We start from the raw sequence: 17,918 nt of genomic DNA on the forward strand, positions 1-17,918 counted from the left end.
TGCTGTGGGCCCGAAAGTTCAGAGCAGGGAGGCCAAGAGGCACTGTGCCCCCCCCCCCCACCAAATCAACCACCAGCCCCTGCTTCCTCACTCGGGGTAGGAAGCAGCTGAGGGCCTGCATGCCCAGAGAGCAGCCGCCTTCCCAGGCACCCGTGTGGATATCTTCCCCTGACCAGCAGCTAGGCCACTCTGGACCTTCCTCTCCAAGGGGGGAGGAGTGTCAGAGATTTCTCCCCCCACTTCTCACTGCTCCCCATGATACTCAGAACCAAGGGCTCAAAAAACAGATAAAGGCGCAGAAAGGCTGCCCCCACCCCCCCCATGGAGGAGCCTTGGGGTGTCTCAGCCCCATTTGATCTACAGCCTCCGAGACGGTCAGTTGTCTTTATTCTGGCTCTGGGCCAGCCTTCCACAAACCCAGAGGTTAAGTAGCCCCCCACAAAAGCTGTTGAGAGATAAACCGGCTGTCACCAAAGGCAAGGTGCCCCCCCCCCATTGCGAGTTGGGGGGCCTGGTCAGTCTGTTGCTGGTGCTCATCTCCTCCGGCAGGGCAGCCTGGACATCCTGCTCTGCTCTCCTGCAGAGCTCTTCCAGAATGTGGTCCATGCTGGCTGGGGATGATGGGAGTGATAGCCCAACCTATCAGCAGCAGTTTATCCAGAGCTGCGCGATGGACACCCAGACAAGCCACTGACAGCCGTGCAGCCCGAGTCACAAAAGGCCCTTTCCTCTTCCCTCTGCAGCCCAGGAGCAGTTGTCCTTTCCCCTGTGGGGCAACACCCCCCCCCCCCGTGCTTCCCACAGAAACGCAGCAAAGAAGGCAGGCTTTGCTTGCAGCCGAATCAGCAGATTTTCTGGGGGAGGAAGGCTGGTTCCTGGCCTAGGGAGGGGAGGGAGGCCGACCCTCTTCTCTTCACTCCTTACAGGGAGCTGATCTCTCAGAAGGCCCTGAAGACACGGCCCCGGGGGGGGGGGGGGCACCTGAGGGCCAAGGCAGCCCGGACCATGTGGAAGTAGGCGGAGACCCTCAGCCCAGCCTGGAAGGGGCCTCCCTCTGCTCCTCTGCCAAATGGGCAGCCCCTTCCTGGCCTGTGTACCGGCTGTAGGCCTCTTCGAACATCTCCCGGCAGGGTACGGCGGCAGCAAGACGGGCACAGAGGAGGAAGGCCCCGGCCATCTTACGGTGCAGGGAGTAGCTCTCCTCTGGGGGCGGGCACAGGCGGTGCTCCAGCATGACAGGGATCAGGTCCTGGACACAGCGGGTGGTGTCCTGGGCGCTGAAGTCAAAAGGCCCTGGGGCCGAGAAGGCCTTGCCCAGGACCATCACCGCATCCACGTGGGCTGCCTCAAAGACCTGGGATGAGCGGGGAGGGCAGCTGCGGTCAGCCGGGCAGTGTCCCGGCCTTCCCAAAGGGGTAAGGCAGCCAAGCGAGCTCCTCGGACTCATGGAGGGGGTGCAACTGCTACCCTCTCGCCCCCCCCAAAGCCCTTTTAAAGCCAGGCCTCCCATTCCTTCCTGCTACTGAACTTGCCTGGCTTTCAAATCCCGTCAGGAATCCCAGATCCTTTGATTTCTGAAGCACATTCTCTCTGTCACCATCAGCAGCGGCTCTCACCACCTGGGCATGGAGAACAGCCTTCAGGCCCTCCCTGCTCTCCTCCTTCCGCCCACGGCCCCCCTCCAGCCCCTGCACCAAGCGTGCCAATGGGGCAAGCCAGCCCACCGCGGGGCTCCTTACCCACCTGCTGCATGAAGGGAGAGGAGGGAACCAGGGTGGGTGAGGGGTGGCCTCTAGGAAGGGGCCTGCCACAATCGCCTGCACGGCCTGGGCAGAAACTCGGGACTTGCCTCGATATAGTGGTCAGTGAACTCCTTACGAAAATCACGGCTAGCTCCGAAGTCCAGGAGGGTGACCTGCAAGGAAGGCGATGCTGAGGGCCACGGCAACAACAGTCCTCCCCCCACAGAAGGGCTGCCTCCACGGCCTGGCTGGAATTGAGGGAAGGCCCACCTTGTGCCTCTCCGCGTCGTAGAAGAAGTTCGACCAGTTTGGGTCCGTCTGCATGAACCGGAATTCGAAGAGCTCCCGGAGGCAAAGGCGGAGGATCTGGGAGCAAATCTGGGGGTGGAGGAGAGGCAGCCGGGGTGTGTGTGTCATGGGCAAGAGGGTCCCCGAGGGGAGACTTTGCTGCTCTGATAAGAATCCTGCCCAGCAACCCTCACCTCGTTGCGAGCCTCCTGGCCCAATTCCTGACACTGGTCCAGCGGGATTCCCCCCACCAGCTCCATAGACAGCACTCGCTTGGTGGAGAGCTCCTCCACCACCTCCGGCACCTCAAAGAAAGGGTCGCCTTCCAGAAGCTGCCTGGCAAAAGAGAGCCCTGCTGGGACCACTGCCAGAGCCCTCCCCCAGGCAATGAGCCTCTGAGGCCCAAGAGGCCAGCAGGGAGAGCTTAGGGGGGAAACCTCATGCAAGAGCCGTCGGTCCAAGGGCGCCCACCCCGCCACAGCCTACCTGAACCTCTTGGTGCTGCTGGCTTCCCGCTCATAGTCACACTCCCTCTCAAGCTCCTCCTGCAAGACCTGCAGGGTATTGTCTGCAAAAAGGCCTGGCGAAGGAAGAGCGGAGGTGTGCCCAGCTTCACCTTCTGCCCTTCCCCAGGGTTCCTCACAGATGGCGAGCGCCTTCCTCGTAGGGGTACGAGGCTCACAGCCCAGCAGCCACATTTTTAGGGACACCGATGTGGGCAGGGCAACTGCTGAGCTTCTGGGAGTTGCTCTGGGAGACCCAACTCTCATGCCAGTCAGAAGCCCGAGGAATGCATCCCAACCTACAGCTTTCCCCTTTACCTGCCGGGAACATCGTGCTCATCCTGAGTACCGACAGGAGGTTGTCCACGTCACTCCGGATGCTCTGGGCAATTCCAGGGTACTGCAAGAAGGGTTGGAGGAGGAGGTGTTAGAAGTGGGGCAGGACAGGGCACCCCGCAATGGTTGCCACTTCTTCCCCTCCTGGGCTCTTTCCACGGTCCTTACCTGGATCTTCATTGCCACCTCCATCCCATCCTTCAGCACTCCCAGGTGCACCTGCCCCACAGAGGCAGCAGCAAAAGGCATTTCGTCAAAGGAGGCCACCCGCTCACGCCAGTCGGTGCCCAGTTCTTCAGAAAGCACCCCCTGGAAGGGGAGGATCACACAGAGCAGGGGTTGTTCTAGGGGGTGGGAGTTGAAGGTCAGCCAGCCAGCAAACAGCTGCATTGATGGATGCCCAGGCAGGCCCCTCCTCTGCAGAGTCTGAAGGCCACCACATTCTAGCTGCCACTGCCCTCTGTCCTGCTCCATCACTTGGAACTTTCCAAGGGCTAAAAGCTGACACCCACCCCCCTCCACATCAGCAACACACCATCATCTGCGAGGGTGGCATGAAATCTGCACTCTGCCGGACACGCTCAAAGACCTGCTGCAACTGGGGGCTGAGGGAGGAGCTGTCTGTGGGGAGAACGGAGGGTTTCTGGGCGGCTGGTCCCCATAAAGCCCACCTGCCACAAAGTTTGTAACAGATGGCAAAAGGCTAAATATGGAGCCACCCCCTCCCCAACCCATATGAGATCTGTCAGAGAAATGCGGAGGGGAGGCGGCTCCAGCTCTGCCCCATCCCCACCTTGGATGCTTAACATCTGGCCGATCTTGAGAGCTGCCCCTCGCATCCTGCACAGAGTGTGGACAATCCGCTCTGCATTGGCTTCTGAGATGCTGCTCTCTGCGGGGAGGGAAGCACTGCGGAGCCATACTCAACAGGGTGGGCTCTTCCCCCCCAAGGGTCGGGGGGGGGGACTCGGTTGCTGCAGGCTATCCCCCTCCCCCTCAAAGCCCCAGGCTCAGTCAGGCGGCATCTCTTACCGGAGGTGCTTCGGTCCCCCCGGAGGGAATTCCTCACGACTTCAACCAAGGCCCCGAAGCCCAGCCCCACGGCCAGCCCTGCGGGGGGGAGGAAGGTGCGGGCCTTCAGCCAGCGAGGAGAGCGGCCGGCACAGAGGTCGCCCCAAAGGGAGCTGCAGCTGCCGGAGAAGCCCCCCTCCCACGGCGCCCACCCTCCGCTCCCCTCCCACCGCTCCCCCTCCCCTCCGCTCCCCTCCCTCGGCGCCCCTCCCCTCCATTCCCCCCCACGGCGCCCCCTCCCTCCGCTCACCTCCCACGGCGGCCAGCCGCCCGACGCGCGTGACAGGCACCTTCCTCTCCCGGGCGCGCTCGCTCAGCTGCGGAGAAAGCAAGTCAGGCGCCGCCTGCACCGGGCCCCGCCGGCAGCCGCCCAGCCTGGGGAGGGGCTCACCTGGGACCTGGCCTGGGCCGCCCCCGCGTTCTTCCGCGTCCGGGCCTCGCGGGCTCTGCGCACCTCCTCCGCGCTCAGCCCGCGCAGCCCCGCCGACCGGTGCAGCGCCGCCCGAGCGGAAGAGAGTCCGCGCGGCCGGAGGAAGAGAGGAGCGCCGCCGCGGAGCAACGCCCGCCCCCCCCCGCTCACCGGACGCCCCGCCGCGCTCCCCCGCCACCACATTGCCCAGTGTCTGGCTTCCGGCCGGAAGTGCCCGCCTCCCGTGCATCACTTCCGGCCACGGCCAGGCCCGCCCTTGCCGCCGGGCGCCCGACGGCAGGCTGCCGCGCGGTCCTAGCACTAGTCGTTCAACGGCGGAGTCGGAGCTGACCCCAGCAGGGAGCGCGGAACCCTCGCGGGGGGGGGGGGGAGAGCGGGCAAGTGGAAGGGCGAGCGCCCCGGGAGAGTCGCGCTGGCCGAGGCCGGGAGGGGGATTGGCGGCGTCCCGGGCGTGCGCAAGCCCTGCGTGTGGCTTCGGCCCTGGAGGAACGCACCGGTGCTGGAACCCCCATCCACGCGTGGTTTCCTTCGGGTGGGCGCCGCAGGGGCCGCTTGGAGGGGCCCCTCGCTTATTCCACCGGATGGTGGCGGTGGCGGTGGCGGTGGGGGAGAGGAGCCCCTTGGCGTTTGGGGAAAGCGCCGAGGAGACTCCGCTGCTGCTGCTGCTGCTGCTGCCCAAGTCCCGTTGTCGCTGAGACGGAGCCTGCAGGGCAAACCTCCTCTACGGAAAAGGGGCTCTAATATCGGCCGCCTCAGCTGAGAAACCGCCGGGCTCCCCGGCGGCTTTTGTGTAAACGGTACCGGCTGGGACTGGGAGAGCCTCCCGGGCGCTGTGCCGGCGCCAGGGCAGCGGGGCCCGCAGAGGAAGGAAGCCACGCGCCTCCTTGGCCACCAACCGCCTCGCAGCCTCCGGCGGACTTTGGTTGCGCTGCTTTGGGGAATATAAATAAACAATTATAAAAAAAAAAAACTAAACCCGGTTGGAAATGTGTACATTAATTCTTTTTCGTCCGTTTCTATAGGATGCCGACATAACGGCTGGCTGGGTTTCTACACACAAAATCACACCGAACACATTTAACCTCCTTTGGTGGGACCACAGCCTGTACTTCTCAGGCCCATCAGAAATTCTGAAACATTTGTTTCAAGAAAAGTTACAAATGAGAGAATAATAGAATGACATCCAATTGAAAGAAATATGTTAACAAGGTAAAAATATGTTTTAATTAGAATAATAATAATAATAATACTTTAAATGTATGGGAATTACATTAAAATGTATGGGAAAATTACATTAAAATGTATGGGAATTACATTAAAAACTTTAAAGCTTTTAAATATTTATGTTGATTATATAAAACTTGAAATTTGAAACTTGAAGATTCACATTGTTAATAGAAAAAGGATGGAAAAGAAATGATAAATTGTTTATTTTTAGAGAAAGAAAAATTATATTGTTAGTGCATGTTAAAAACTAGAAATTGGAAAATGGAAGAAAAGTAATATAGCTAAAATTGGAAATAATGGAAATATAATGTAAAATGAATTATATCTTTTGGTGGGAATGTTAAAGGGGGAATTCGGACAACACTCTGTTCACAAAAAATTGTTTATTATATTGTTGAAAGAAATGTCCTTCTGGGTTCAGCTCCAAGTGGGGAAAAAGACACTGGAGACATGGAGGCTGCTTGGAAAGATGGTTTTAGTGGTGGACAGGACCACGTGGCTTGAGCCCTGAACAGAAAAGGTGATCACATGCTTCAGTGTTGGTGGAGGAGAAGAGAAGGAAGGACTGAGATGCTGAGTCCCTGGTTTTATGCCCTCTCTGGCCTTTGATCTTGAGCTTGTCTTCTGATTGGTTGTCAGACCCCCATGGGGCCATGCAGGAGCAACATTTTGAATCCAGGTTTGGTTGAGTTCTCAGATCCCACTTGGTGAGTTGGGTAAAGGGCCAATACTATCATGCCTTAATCCCATCACTCTGGAGCTGGAGGGGAGAACTCTTTATTATGTAAAGTGAACTAGCTCAGGTTTTAATGGCTCATTGACAAAGGGGGATGGGCAGGAAGCTATTCTGTCTTTTAAAATATGTTTCTTTTTCACATCCAGAGAAATATTCTGCTTTTTCAATATTTCCTAGGATATTTTATTTTTCTGGGAGAGGGCTGGGTGATGACTTTCCACAATATAACAAAAAAAAATAAAAAACTTAAAAAAAAGAAATTATGAAACATTTGCTAAAAGCTCGTATCAATGGATTCCTACTGCAGCTATTTTGAGATTGCATTTTTTTCAATATGTGTTTTTAGAACGTTTCTGTACAATAATTCTTGGGGCTATTTTGTTGTGTGTTTACTAAAAAACACTGGCTCACTCTTCCTTTCTCCTGGAGGAACATTTGGCCAAAGGAACAGGCCCACCATCCTGAACGTGCCAGACTTCCAGTGCCATAATTTACCCTGCAGTAAGATGCTTGGCCAATTAATTTGACCAATGAAATGAACAACTGGGACTTGTTTGCTCTTTGGGACAAGTGAGCCATGGACAGGGGTACGAGTCCCAGAGCGTCACTGACTAATTGTACTACATGTTTTCTGGAGGAACCACAAGACATTCAGAGAACATTTGCATGTTTTCTGCCAGGGAAGAAGTCACAGCAGCAGGACTGAGCAGACTCGCTCAGTCCGTCTGAGTCATGCAAGGAAGAGCTGCTGGGGACAGTGATGCAACATTTGCTGACATATGTCAGAGTTTGGTGGGGGGGGGGGCATAGCACAAAACATCCCTGACCCCAGAATAGCCATCCAGGCAGCATGAATGATGCAAGGTGGGCAAGATGTGCTGTGAGTCACCCTGGATGACTCTGCACCAGTTGTGAAAGGGGGCACGGCCAAAGGTTCCGGTGAAGACAGCCTGGGGCACGATCAGGGGGGCTGGGGCAGGCCCAAACTCAGAGCTCTGAGGTGCAAGTCACACCCACGGGAAGAGGCCGATTTGCTCCAGGTCTCCCGAAGCCCCCCTCCCCACTTCTATCTTGAACCAAAAAGAAGGGGCCCTTTGGCCAGGACCTGGGCTGGCTGAGTTGCAGGGTATAACCCCCCAGGCCCCTTTCCAAGACTCCGCCAATGCATTGGTCGGGGAGTCCAGAGTGTGAACCCATCAGCCAGGATGAAACGGGCCTTTTTTCCCGGTGGCACCGGCGGTTCATGCTGGGCCAAGGCGGGGACCGTTCGGGAAGGCTCCCTCCGGATGGCCAAGGCAGGAGGGAGGGGAGCGGGGGGGGGGAAATCTCCGGACGGGCTCTGCCGTCTCCGCAGCTGACTCCGGGCATCCGCAGGCGCCCCCCCCCCTCCGGCCCTTCCGAAGCGCCGCCCCGCCTGAGCCGGCAGCCTCTGCGTCCCGGGGGCAGCCTCTCCTCGCCCGGCTGTGTTTCGCCTCACCTCCGCCAGTCCCCACGCGGCCGCCGGACGCCCCTCCTCCGGCCGGACGACGCCCAGCGCCCCGCAGCGACCACTCGCCGGCAGCCGAAGCGGGAGGGCGATGCGCCTGGAGGCCGCCACGGGAGAAGCGCCTTCCGGAGGGGACGAGCGCGGGGACGCGCAGGTGGGGCAGCGTCTGGGGGAGGGATGCTCCGCCGGGGGAGAGGCTTGGCCGGCCTGGCCGCTTGCGCTGCCAGGAGCCCGGGAGGGGCGAGAGGAGGGCGGCCGCCCCGGGGAGATACCGGGGCGGTGGGCGAGACGCTGCGAGGTTTCCCCGAAGGATCGGCGCCCCGCAGCAGAACTGCCTTGGTCAGAGAGGCTCCGGCCGGGGGCCCCGAGCTGCCCCAGCAGCCGCTCAGCAGCAGCCCCTGGCCGGTGCCCGGTGGGAAGTGGGCCAGCCTCCGGGTCCCCTTCCGGGCATTGGTGGCTCAGCTGCTTTGGCTCGGGGTTAGGACTGCTGGGCCGCCGGGTGCAAGCAGCCCCGGAAGCCGCTGGTTGGGTGGAGAAGGGCCCGGAGTGCCCTGGAGGGGAGCGGTTCTCCTCTGGGTCTCCTGAGGGGTGGGCAGGGATTCAGCTGTGATTTGGGCTTTATTATTCATGCATTCCGCTTGTAGGGCTGCCCAGATCACATAGGAGACTCTGGGCAGGGTACAGATTCAAAATAAAGTACAATCAATAAATATTTAAAAAACGGCAGTAGCAGCTGAAGACCCATAAAGGCCTTGGAGGAGCCAAGGCTTCTGCATGCACTTGGGCCCAGCAGCAGGGGAGCTCCAACCAAATCCCCGGAGGGAGATGCTCCTGGCAGAAAAGGCCCTTCCTCCCTCTTGGCTGATGGAAATCGCAACAGGCCTCTCCTGCCCGCTCAGATGGGAGAAACCACCTGGGAGTAAAGAAAGTGACCGCAAACCCCGCAGGAACATCAGAAGAGACCTTGAACTGCCTCACAGACTCTCACTGATGGCCATTGCAGCTTGCAGGGTGTGGTGTCACGTGTGCCAAATGTTGCGGGCACCAAAACAACAACAAAGTTGGGAACGATGCTGCTACTGAGGATAACCGGCTAGGCTCCATTTCACAGCCACAGCTGGATTCTGCATCCCTCGGGCCTTGGCACAGAGTTTCTTTGGTAGCCATGGCAACATGGAAGAAGCTTGCCTCTGGGATGCTTCCTGCCCAGCCCCACCTGTGGGGTCCTGGCAGCGTGATCCTGCTGTCAAGGTCCTTGGTGATCAACTCCTAGCAAGCGGAGCCTTCAACCGGGGAATCCTGCTGCCCCAGGAGAAGGAGATTTCCCCAACGTGAGGTGCTATCTTGATGGACCTTGCTCTCCCATCTGGAGGGATCACAGGTCAAACCAGATCTAAGGGCTGCACAGGTGCAAAATAGAATGAAGTCTCCCATCTGCCAGCCACAAGTCAAGGGTGGTCTTTCACTTGTTTCACAGCCTCCCCGTGCCCCCTTTCCCTTCCTGTACTCCTACCCCACAGAGCAACAGCTGGCCCCACGGACTCAGGGCAGGGGACATGCAAAGCATTTCCAGCTTTACAAAAGCTGAGCAACTCAATCAAAAAGTTCTATTTCAAATAAATATCCATCGAGTGCTAGTTCTCTTTTGACTCGGAGAAAAGCTGCTCTAATCACCCCTCCCTGCCTTCATTTGTTTCCTGGAAGACACAGAGCACTTTTTTCTATCTGTGAGGCACCTGTTGGCCTCTTTTGACTAGCGCTTCTCTTGCTCCAGGTGCAATGGCTTCATTTCCAGCTGATTCAGGTGCTTCTGGCCGTGGAGCCGTGCACGCCTGATTCATGCCACTTGGAGGGCTGAACTGGCCCCGGCTGTCTTTTGGGGCATTGCAAGAGCATCCAGGCACTTGCAAAGGGGGGGGGGAAGCAGAAGGGGGGGAGCATCCTGGCAGACCCAGAATGGCCGGAGGCCCCTTTCTATGGTCATTTGACCTACAAAAGGGGCTCAATGCTTTCTATGAAGCTTAAAGTGTGGCTTAGGCTCTTATTTGGCCCCTTTCGCCTCATGAATGGAAACCCTTACAAAGATCCCAAAGGCTGAAGGAGAGCAAAAGGGGCTTATTTCTGTAAACCAAGATGCCTCAGTTGTCGGGGGTCCTTGGGCAAAAGAGTATTTGGGGGAACCTCTCCAGAAGATCTGGATGCATTCCGGCCAAGGCAGCGGTGCTGAATTTGCATGGTCCTGTGAAGGACCCTTAGAGGGGTGGAGGCAAGACAAGGAGACTCCCTCATCCAGGTCCCGATTGTCCCAAAGGTGCTTTTTCAAAATGTAACTGGACTTTATTTTGCTTGAAGATCTTTCACTTCCCATCCAAGGAGCTTCTTCAGTTCAAGCTGCTTTGAAGGCCAGTGTAGATCAACGTGATCTTCCCCACCTGTGGCTCTTTTGCAAGCATTTGGATGCAGACTGAGTACTGACGGGGCGGGGGGGGGGGGAACCAAGCTCCTTGGCACCTTCCCCCTCAGACTGGAGAGGGGGACATTGGTGCTGCTGACATTCAAGAAGAATGCACCAGGAGCATTTGTTGAGTTCAAAAGAGAGAAGAGTTTATTACTGCTAGAGGGGCAAGGAAGGGACGGTGCTTGCCCTGCGGAAGGACCGAGGCTGGCTGCTCCTCCTGGCCAGCTGCACAAAAGGCCTCCCATTGCCCAAGAGGATTCTTCTGGAAGAATGGAACTTCTCCTCCTGAATCGCTGGTGGGTGTTTCCTGGGGGGGGGGCGCGAAAGGCTGAGCTGGTTTGTGTGGGGGGTCGCTGTGTTGCTTGCTCAGTGGAGGAGTTGAAGGGCCAAGCGTGATGGTGGCTCTGCTGCCCGTGCTTTCCTCCAGGGCAATGGCTTTTGAGGGCCACAGTCCTTTTAAGCTCCTCTGCCAGGCATTGTGTGGGCAACCTCCACTGAGATCCCCAGGCTGTGCCTTTCCTGCCCTGCCTGGAGAGTGAACCTTGCAGATACGCCCAGGAACGGAGCTCATCGCACCTTGCCGTTCCCGTCTGGCCCTCCTGCTTGAGGGACAACACGGGGTCCCTCGGGCGGCATCAACAGGTGTGCCTGAATTATCTGAGACCTGTTTCACTGCGAGTCCGGCCAGATGGTGGTCCTTGGCCTTAAGCAGAGCCTGGGCGCTCTCAGGGGCCTCCAGGGCAGAGAGGTCTTGCTTTCTAAGGACTGTCCTCTTGTCTCATGACGGTCCCTTTGCTCTCCACTTTGCCTGTCATGGAAAATTCCTTGCAACATCCCCGGGTGCTGAGCAACCTGCCTTCTCCTCTCTGCCCTTCCTTTCCCCACTTCCAGGAAAAGGGAGGGGCCACGGGTGTCATCAGCATCATGTCAAGGGGCGTGGCCAGGAAAGCAGCACATAAGCACCCTGCTGGGTAGGTGTCCACCTCCTCTGGCTGGAGAACCAGTGTTCCTGGCCTGGGGGAAGTCATGAGGAAACTGGACAGGGGCTCCTTTCCGGTGAGTGTCTCCCTCCTTCCGAGGGTCTTCCTCAGAGCTGCAGGGGGTGGGGGCGGTGGCAAATGCTTTCTGTCCTGGGAAGAAGAGAGGAAGGGGCTGCCTTACAAGGGCCCCCTAGACACATCCCCACTCTTCCCAGCCACAGGCACTCTGCCGGAGGTTTTGTCCAGGCTTCTGCTGGGGACGGGGGACACTCCCTCACCTTGGGGGGCAGCAGGTGCCCCCTCTCGGTTGACTGGCTGCTCTCTCCTATCGGGGATCGTTAATAGCTGGCTGTCAGCACAGGACCGGCCTGGGCTTCTTAAGGGGTGGGGCTGGTGGGCTCTGGCTTCAGCCGTGCTGCAGGTGGGCTCTGTCAAGCTGGCCTCCCCTGGATGTTTACAAGAGAGAGATGGGAAACCTGGCACTGCCATCCTTGCCGATGCTGCTGTGCAAAGCCTGTCCTGTGCTAACCAGCCAAATCTGTTGGGGAGGTTGCAGCGTTGGGCTTTCTTCCAGAGCTGATTCTCATGAGGCTCCCTGCCCCCTTTTCCTGCCCAGCCCCCACCCAGAAGCCCCGAGGAGGCTGTGGGGCTATTGCAGTAGCCGCTTCCTGCTCTTCATTGTGGTTTGGGAGCTGGTGGCTTTTTCAGCTGAGGGAATGGATTTTGTCAGCCAGGTGACAATAGGGATGTGGCCAGGCAAAGGTCCTCCTGCCTGGCCCCCTCCCTGTCCTGATATTGTAGACATGGAGGGCAATTGCACCCTGTGATACAACAAGAGCACCATCTTTGTGGTTTATTTTGACAATCCACCCTCCCTCCCATTCCTCTGGCATCCCTCCCCACTTTCTCTAAGATCTTCCCCTCTGCTGGGCCCAGTTTTACTTGGGGTATGCTGTGGGGATGTAGAGGGGGGCAGGACTGGAATGGGGTGCTCTTGCTGGCTCCAGCTCCTCTGAGAGGGTCTGCTCTTGGGCCCCTTCCGTCTTTGGGTGTTCATTCTACGTTTTTGAAATGATCTCAGGGGGAAACAGAGGGAGGCAATTCAAGACAGTAACAATTGTGTATTATGGATACTGGAACTCATTACCGTGGAGAAAATAATATGTTATTTACATATCCTACATTGCTGCTTTTGCTTGAAGAGTCATAGGAAGCAAATATGGCAGTCCCGTTTTGTCCTATGACAACCCTGTGAGGTGGGCTCCTCAGCCAATGGGCTCCAAGCCTTTCCAGTCCATTTTTCCTTCTGGTCCCCGTCAGGCTCGGCCTCTCCTGGCACTTTGTTATTTCGAGAGACCGACTCAGGTGTGACTGCAGATGTTCTGTATCAGAGCGGCTGTTCTCATGCTTCCAAGGGGCCGCCTGGCCTTTGGGGTCTCCTCGGGCAGCCTGCCTCCATCAAGCTCTAAGACGTGAGCGAGACACTTCCTCTCTCTCCCTTAAAAAGTTCCACTCCTCGGATTATTGCCACCCTGGCCCAGATTTCTCTAAATGTGGGGCAGACCTCCCCCTCACCCTGCTCCCTTCGCTTTGTCTGCAGAACAAGCCCTGGAAGAGGCTGAAGAGCCTGGTGCAGTGGTCACCCTGTGTGGTCTCCTTCCGGAAGCACTACCCCTGGGTTCAGCTTGCTGGCCATGCAGGTAAGGAGCGCCTCTCGCACTGGGAGGAAGCAGGGTGGGCGCCTTCCGTAGGGGGCGAGGCCCTCGCGGGACTCCTGCCAAGACTTTCCTCCAACCTCCCCCTCCGCTTTAGGTAACTTCAAGGCTGGGGATTTGGGCCACGTCTTGAAGAGACACTGCTCCAACGAGCAGCAGTGCCTGGAGCGCCTGGGAGGTGATGCATTGCAGTCCTATGTCCCAGCATATTATGGAATGGTGGAGCATGATGGGGAGCACTATATCCAGATGGAGGACCTGCTTTCTGGCTTCGAGAACCCTTCCATCATGGACTGCAAAATGGGCAACAGGTGAGCCTTCCTTTGCTCCCTGTTGGGGGACTGGACTCGGTTGCAGATACCCTCCGGGGGGGGGGGAGCCTCCTTGCATCTTCCGTAGAGTTTTGCCCCACAGAAGCCTCCAAGGCGTCTGTCTTCTCCCCGCCCTATGCAGGACGTACCTGGAGGAGGAGCTGGAGAAGGCGAGGCAGCAGCCCTGCCTGCGCCACGACATGTATGACAAGATGATGGCAGTGGACCCTTCCGCTCCCACCCCGGAGGAGCACGCCCAGCGTGGCGTGCTAAAGCCCCGCTACATGCAATGGAGGGAATCGCTCAGCTCCACCAGCTCACTCGGGTTCCGCATTGAGGGCATCAAGGTGAGCAGGGGCTCCTCATTGGGAAGGTAAAACGCTCCAAAGCCTGGCTGCCTCCTGCTTGGTTGCCAGGGAAGCCCAGCGTTGGTTGGGGAGGGGCTTTCCCCTTGCCCAAGCTCAGTTGCCTTCTGCCCAAGGGATCCTGGCGGCTCTCTTGGCCCGTTTCCCTGCCATCGGACACTCTGTTTGAGGGTTAGGGTTAGAGACTCGAGGGGATCCCTGCCAGAACCAAGCATGCCTTATGCAGTGGTGGGATTCATTTTTTTTTACTACCGGTTCTTTGTGCATGGCTTGGTGGGGGTGGGGTGGGGTGGTGGGCGTGGCAGGGGAAGGATACTGCAAAATCTCCATTTCCTCCCGATCAGCTGGAACTCCAGAGGCAGAGAATAGATTGGGGGTGGGGCCAGCCAGAGGTTATTGGGGTATTTATCAGTTCTCCGAATTACTCAAACCTGCTGAATTACACCTCTGGTCTCGTGCCCAGGATGGCTCAGGCTGGCTCCCCCCGGAGCATAAGCAGTGCAGAGGAACCCCCCCTCCCAGCAAGATTCTGCTCCTAGAGCTGTCTCCACGGAGCTTCCTCCTGCTCTTCCTGTGGAGTCTGCTTTCTGATCTAGGTAAAGGCTGACTACTCTCTTCCTCACCCCCCACCCCACATCCCCAGAGGGCCAGTGGCACCTGCAGCACCAGCTTTAAGAAGACCCGGAAACCTGAGCAGGTCGTGGAGGCCTTTTGGGACTTCCTGGACAAGGACAAACACCTACTGGTGAGGACTCAGCTTCTGCCCAGGGGAAGGTGGGGCTTGGGGTGCTTCCAACACTGAGACCCCCGGTGGGAGGGCCCTTGACAACATTTCCTCAGTCCTCAATCAATCAAATCAATCAAATTTTATTTGATTAGCCGCAACCCTCTCCCGAAGGACTCGGGGCGGCGTACAGTCAAAAAGATAAAATACACATAGGACACACATACATACGAAAAAACAAGGACAATTACATTTGTGCATGGAGGAGAGTAGACCTGCAAGTGAAAGACAATAAACACAGCTAAAAACACAGTTAAAACACAGTTTAAAATCCCCTAAATAAAATTGCTGAATTAAAGACCCCTCAGGAGCGTAACGAAGTTATGGTTGGGCCAGGCCAGATATTTGAAAAAGGTGGGTCTTGAGCTTAACACGGAAGGAGCGGAGGTCTGTAGTGGTCCTAATATCCGGGGGGAGGTCATTCCACAGGGCTGGGCCCGCCACAGAGAAGGCTCTGCTCCTAGGCGCCGCCCCATGACATTGTCTAGTGGACGGCACCTGGAGAAGTCCCTCTCTGTGCGAGCGAATAGGTCGTAGGGATGTATGGGGCAGAATACGGTCCCGGAGGTAACTAGGTCCTGAGCCATGGAGCGCTTTAAAGATCGTAATCAAAACCTTGAAACGCACTCGATAGACCACAGGAAGCCAGTGCAGCTCGCGCAGGTGTGGTGTCACATGGGAGTACCTGGTGCTCCCCATAATCACCCGCGCGGCCGCATTCTGGACCAACTGTAGTCTCCGAGTGCATTTCAAGGGAAGCCCCATGTAGAGAGCGTTACAGTAGTCCAGGCGAGACGTCACCAGCGCATGGGTGACTGTGCGTAGAGCGTCCCGGTCCAATAGGGGGCGCAATTGGCGCACCAGGCGAACCTGATGGAACGCCCCCCTGGCCACAGCTGTCACATGTTCATCCATGGACAGCTTGGCATCCAGGAGGACGCCCAAATTGCGCGCCCGCTCCACGGGGGCAAGTTGAATGCCCCCAATGGCCAGAGATGGAATTATCTGGTTGAACCGGGGAGCCGGAACCCACAGCCACTCCGTCTTGGAAGGGTTGAGCCTGAGTCGGTTGTCATCCATCCAGACCCGTACGGCTTCCACACACCGGGACATCACTTCGACGGCCTCGTTGGGGTGGTTCGGGGTGGAAATGTACAGCTGAGTATCATCAGCGTACAGGTGGTATCCCACCCCAAAACCACGGATGATCTCACCCAGCGGCTTCATGTATGTGTTGAACAGGAGTGGCGAGAGGACCGACCCCTGTGGCACCCCACAGATGAGGGGGCTTAGGGTCGACCTCTGCTCTCCTGCCAACACACGTTGCGTCCTGCCGGAGAGGTAGGAGCCGAACCACCGCAAGACGGTGCCCCGGATCCCCAACCCCTCCAGTCGGTGCAACAGGATACCATGGTCGATGGTATCAAAAGCCGCCGAGAGGTCTAATAGGACCAGGATAGAGGAACAGCCCCTATCTCTGGCCCTCCAGAGATCGTCTACCAACGCGACCAAGGCCGTCTCAGTGCTGTGCCCAGGGCGAAAGCCGGACTGGCGCGGGTCTAGATAATCATTCTCCTCCAGATGTCGTGGAAACTGAGAAACCACCACACTCTCCACAACCTTCGCCAAAAAGGGAAGTCCTTCCACTCTGTCTGGGAATCTGCTGCAGGATTGCTCCACCATTACTCTGGTGATGGCTTTGATGGCCCAGCAGTCCCAGCAGCAGAGCCTCTCACTGGAGTTGGATTAGATACAGCCACTTCGTTGCTCTGGTATGTGAAGCTCCGAGCTGAGCTATGGGCCTCTTCCCTGTACAGGGGGTCAGTGGGAAGGATCCTCAGCTCAGCTTGCGGTGGCTTCATTCCCAAAGGTCATTTCTTTCTCCACAGAGCAGTTACCTGGACCAGCTGCAGGAGGTGAGAGCCGCACTGGATCAGTCAGAGTTCTTCAAGGCACATGAGGTGCGTTTTTGCCTTTGTTTGGGGAGAACCTCCTAGAAGGGCAGCCTTGCCCCATTATCTGGATGCCTTTTCTGGCTAGGTTGGCACGTTAGGATTAACAAGTGGCATCCCTCTAGCTTGATACTTTGGCTGGTTCAGTAAGCCCTGTTTAGATGACTGGGAGCAACTCTGCTAAGCAAGATACATTTTCAGGCATCTTCCCGCCAACCAGACGGGCATCTTTCTGGCACCTTCGTGGCCCTTGCTGAGTCCTCTCTCTCCATTTCCAGGTGGTAGGCAGCTCCCTCCTTTTTGCGCATGACAAAACGGGGCTTGCCAGAATCTGGATGATTGACTTTGGCAAGACAGTGCCCCTGCCTGACAAACAGACCCTGACCCACCGGCTGCCCTGGGTGGAAGGCAACCGGGAAGATGGATACCTGTGGGGCTTGGAAAATCTCATGGCAATCATGCAGAGCATGCTGGGAAAACCAGGCAGTGCCCTGGACACAAGCCCAACATAACCAGAGGAGCAACATATTGCCAACTTCGTCCCAGTGACTCTGACTTAGTTTCAGCCAGATATCCTAAGAAACCCCAGGAGTGTCTAGGCTTGGACTGCAGCTACCCAGAGAACCTGGCAGCAGCATTCCGAATGCCCAGCAGTCAATCTTTATGGAAGTGCAGGTGACCAGAGGACCCCAGGACAGAGTTGGGGTCCTGACCTCTCTCTTGGAAGCTGCAACCCCATGTACAGAGCATACCGTCACTTTGAGAAGGCAGCAAAGCTACAATTTTTGAACGAGCGGAAGGAACAGAGTTAAGAGTATCAATGCCGACATTTCTTCTTAAAAGAGGAGGGGGCACTTCTCAAACACCCATCAATCAAATCATCTGGATGCATGGACCCCAGAAGGAGTCACTCTTCCCCACATGAGCAGCGCATAGAAGCATCAGGCTTTATGGTGCAAAGCCCTCCTGGGCATCTTTCCATGCTTGAAAAAAACAGCTCAGCTGAAGAACTTCCATGTCACGCGCTGGATGTAAATGTGTATAGAAACATCATGATGGGATGGTTCCTTTTGACCTTCCTTCCAACCATAAGACATGTCTCTGCACTAGGACTCTTCAAGTGACTTGGAATACAAAGGGGGATCGCTGGGAAGGCTTTATCAGTTCCCCTTCATTAACCAATCAAAAGAACACCTAGAATGGCAAGCCTGATTGGGGAAGCTTGCAAGGCTGATGAAATAAATATGTTCACACGATCCACGGCTGGCACTCTAGGTCAGAGTTCCCCAACATTTCTGGGTTGGCAGCCTGGAATGGGGGGAGGTGAGAAAGGGGGAATGATTTGGTGGGAGGGGCCCATGCACAAGTGAGCCCCTGTGATGTTTGTGACAATTCTCACGCAAGTGGGGTTGTAAATGCCCGTGATGTGATGCTCATGCAAGTGGGGCTGTAAGCGAGCACAAATGCACGCAGCCCGGTAGTGATTAGGCCACTTCCCGGTAGTGGCCCGTGGCCCACAGGTTAGGGACCCCTA

General features: G+C 57.1%; 2 protein-coding genes and 1 long non-coding RNA gene across 4 annotated transcripts; 2 read left to right on the forward strand and 1 right to left on the reverse strand.

Moving 5' to 3' along the window:
* Positions 1-370: 370 nt before the first annotated feature.
* COQ8B (coenzyme Q8B) lies at positions 371-4,728 on the reverse strand. Of its 2 annotated transcripts, XM_081961496.1 has the most exons (13): positions 4,332-4,596; positions 4,191-4,257; positions 3,902-3,979; positions 3,663-3,761; positions 3,405-3,490; positions 3,038-3,178; positions 2,852-2,933; positions 2,517-2,610; positions 2,225-2,366; positions 2,013-2,120; positions 1,850-1,915; positions 1,533-1,619; positions 371-1,354 (listed from the first exon to the last, which is right to left on the reverse strand). In XM_081961496.1, the coding sequence occupies exons 1-13, from the start codon at positions 4,551-4,553 to the stop codon at positions 1,028-1,030; spliced, it is 1,599 nt and encodes a 532-aa protein (XP_081817622.1). In that variant the 5' UTR covers positions 4,554-4,596; the 3' UTR covers positions 371-1,027. The 2 variants fall into 2 exon arrangements, with proteins under 2 accessions (XP_081817622.1, XP_081817623.1); XM_081961497.1 differs by lacking the exon at positions 4,191-4,257 and having other exon boundaries at positions 4,332-4,728.
* Positions 4,729-4,763: 35 nt separating this feature from the next.
* LOC309396399 lies at positions 4,764-6,593 on the forward strand. Its single transcript, XR_014176101.1, has 2 exons — positions 4,764-5,579; positions 5,999-6,593. It is a non-coding gene; the product is annotated as an uncharacterized lncRNA (long non-coding RNA).
* A 902-nt stretch (positions 6,594-7,495) lies between these two features.
* LOC309396482 (inositol-trisphosphate 3-kinase C-like) lies at positions 7,496-17,432 on the forward strand (the record flags this gene model as incomplete). The annotated part of the gene is made up of 8 exons (XM_081961642.1): positions 7,496-7,598; positions 7,780-7,973; positions 12,858-12,957; positions 13,070-13,283; positions 13,426-13,630; positions 14,292-14,393; positions 16,322-16,393; positions 16,663-17,432. 8 exons carry the CDS (start codon positions 7,496-7,498, stop codon positions 16,894-16,896), a joined length of 1,224 nt encoding a protein of 407 aa, XP_081817768.1. The 3' UTR covers positions 16,897-17,432.
* Between the last annotated feature and the right edge of the window lie 486 nt (positions 17,433-17,918).

The sequence above is a fragment of the Natrix helvetica genome, assembly GCF_964273705.1.
Source record: "Natrix helvetica genome assembly, chromosome: 9".
In the NCBI taxonomy this organism is placed as follows: domain Eukaryota; kingdom Metazoa; phylum Chordata; class Lepidosauria; order Squamata; family Natricidae; genus Natrix; species Natrix helvetica.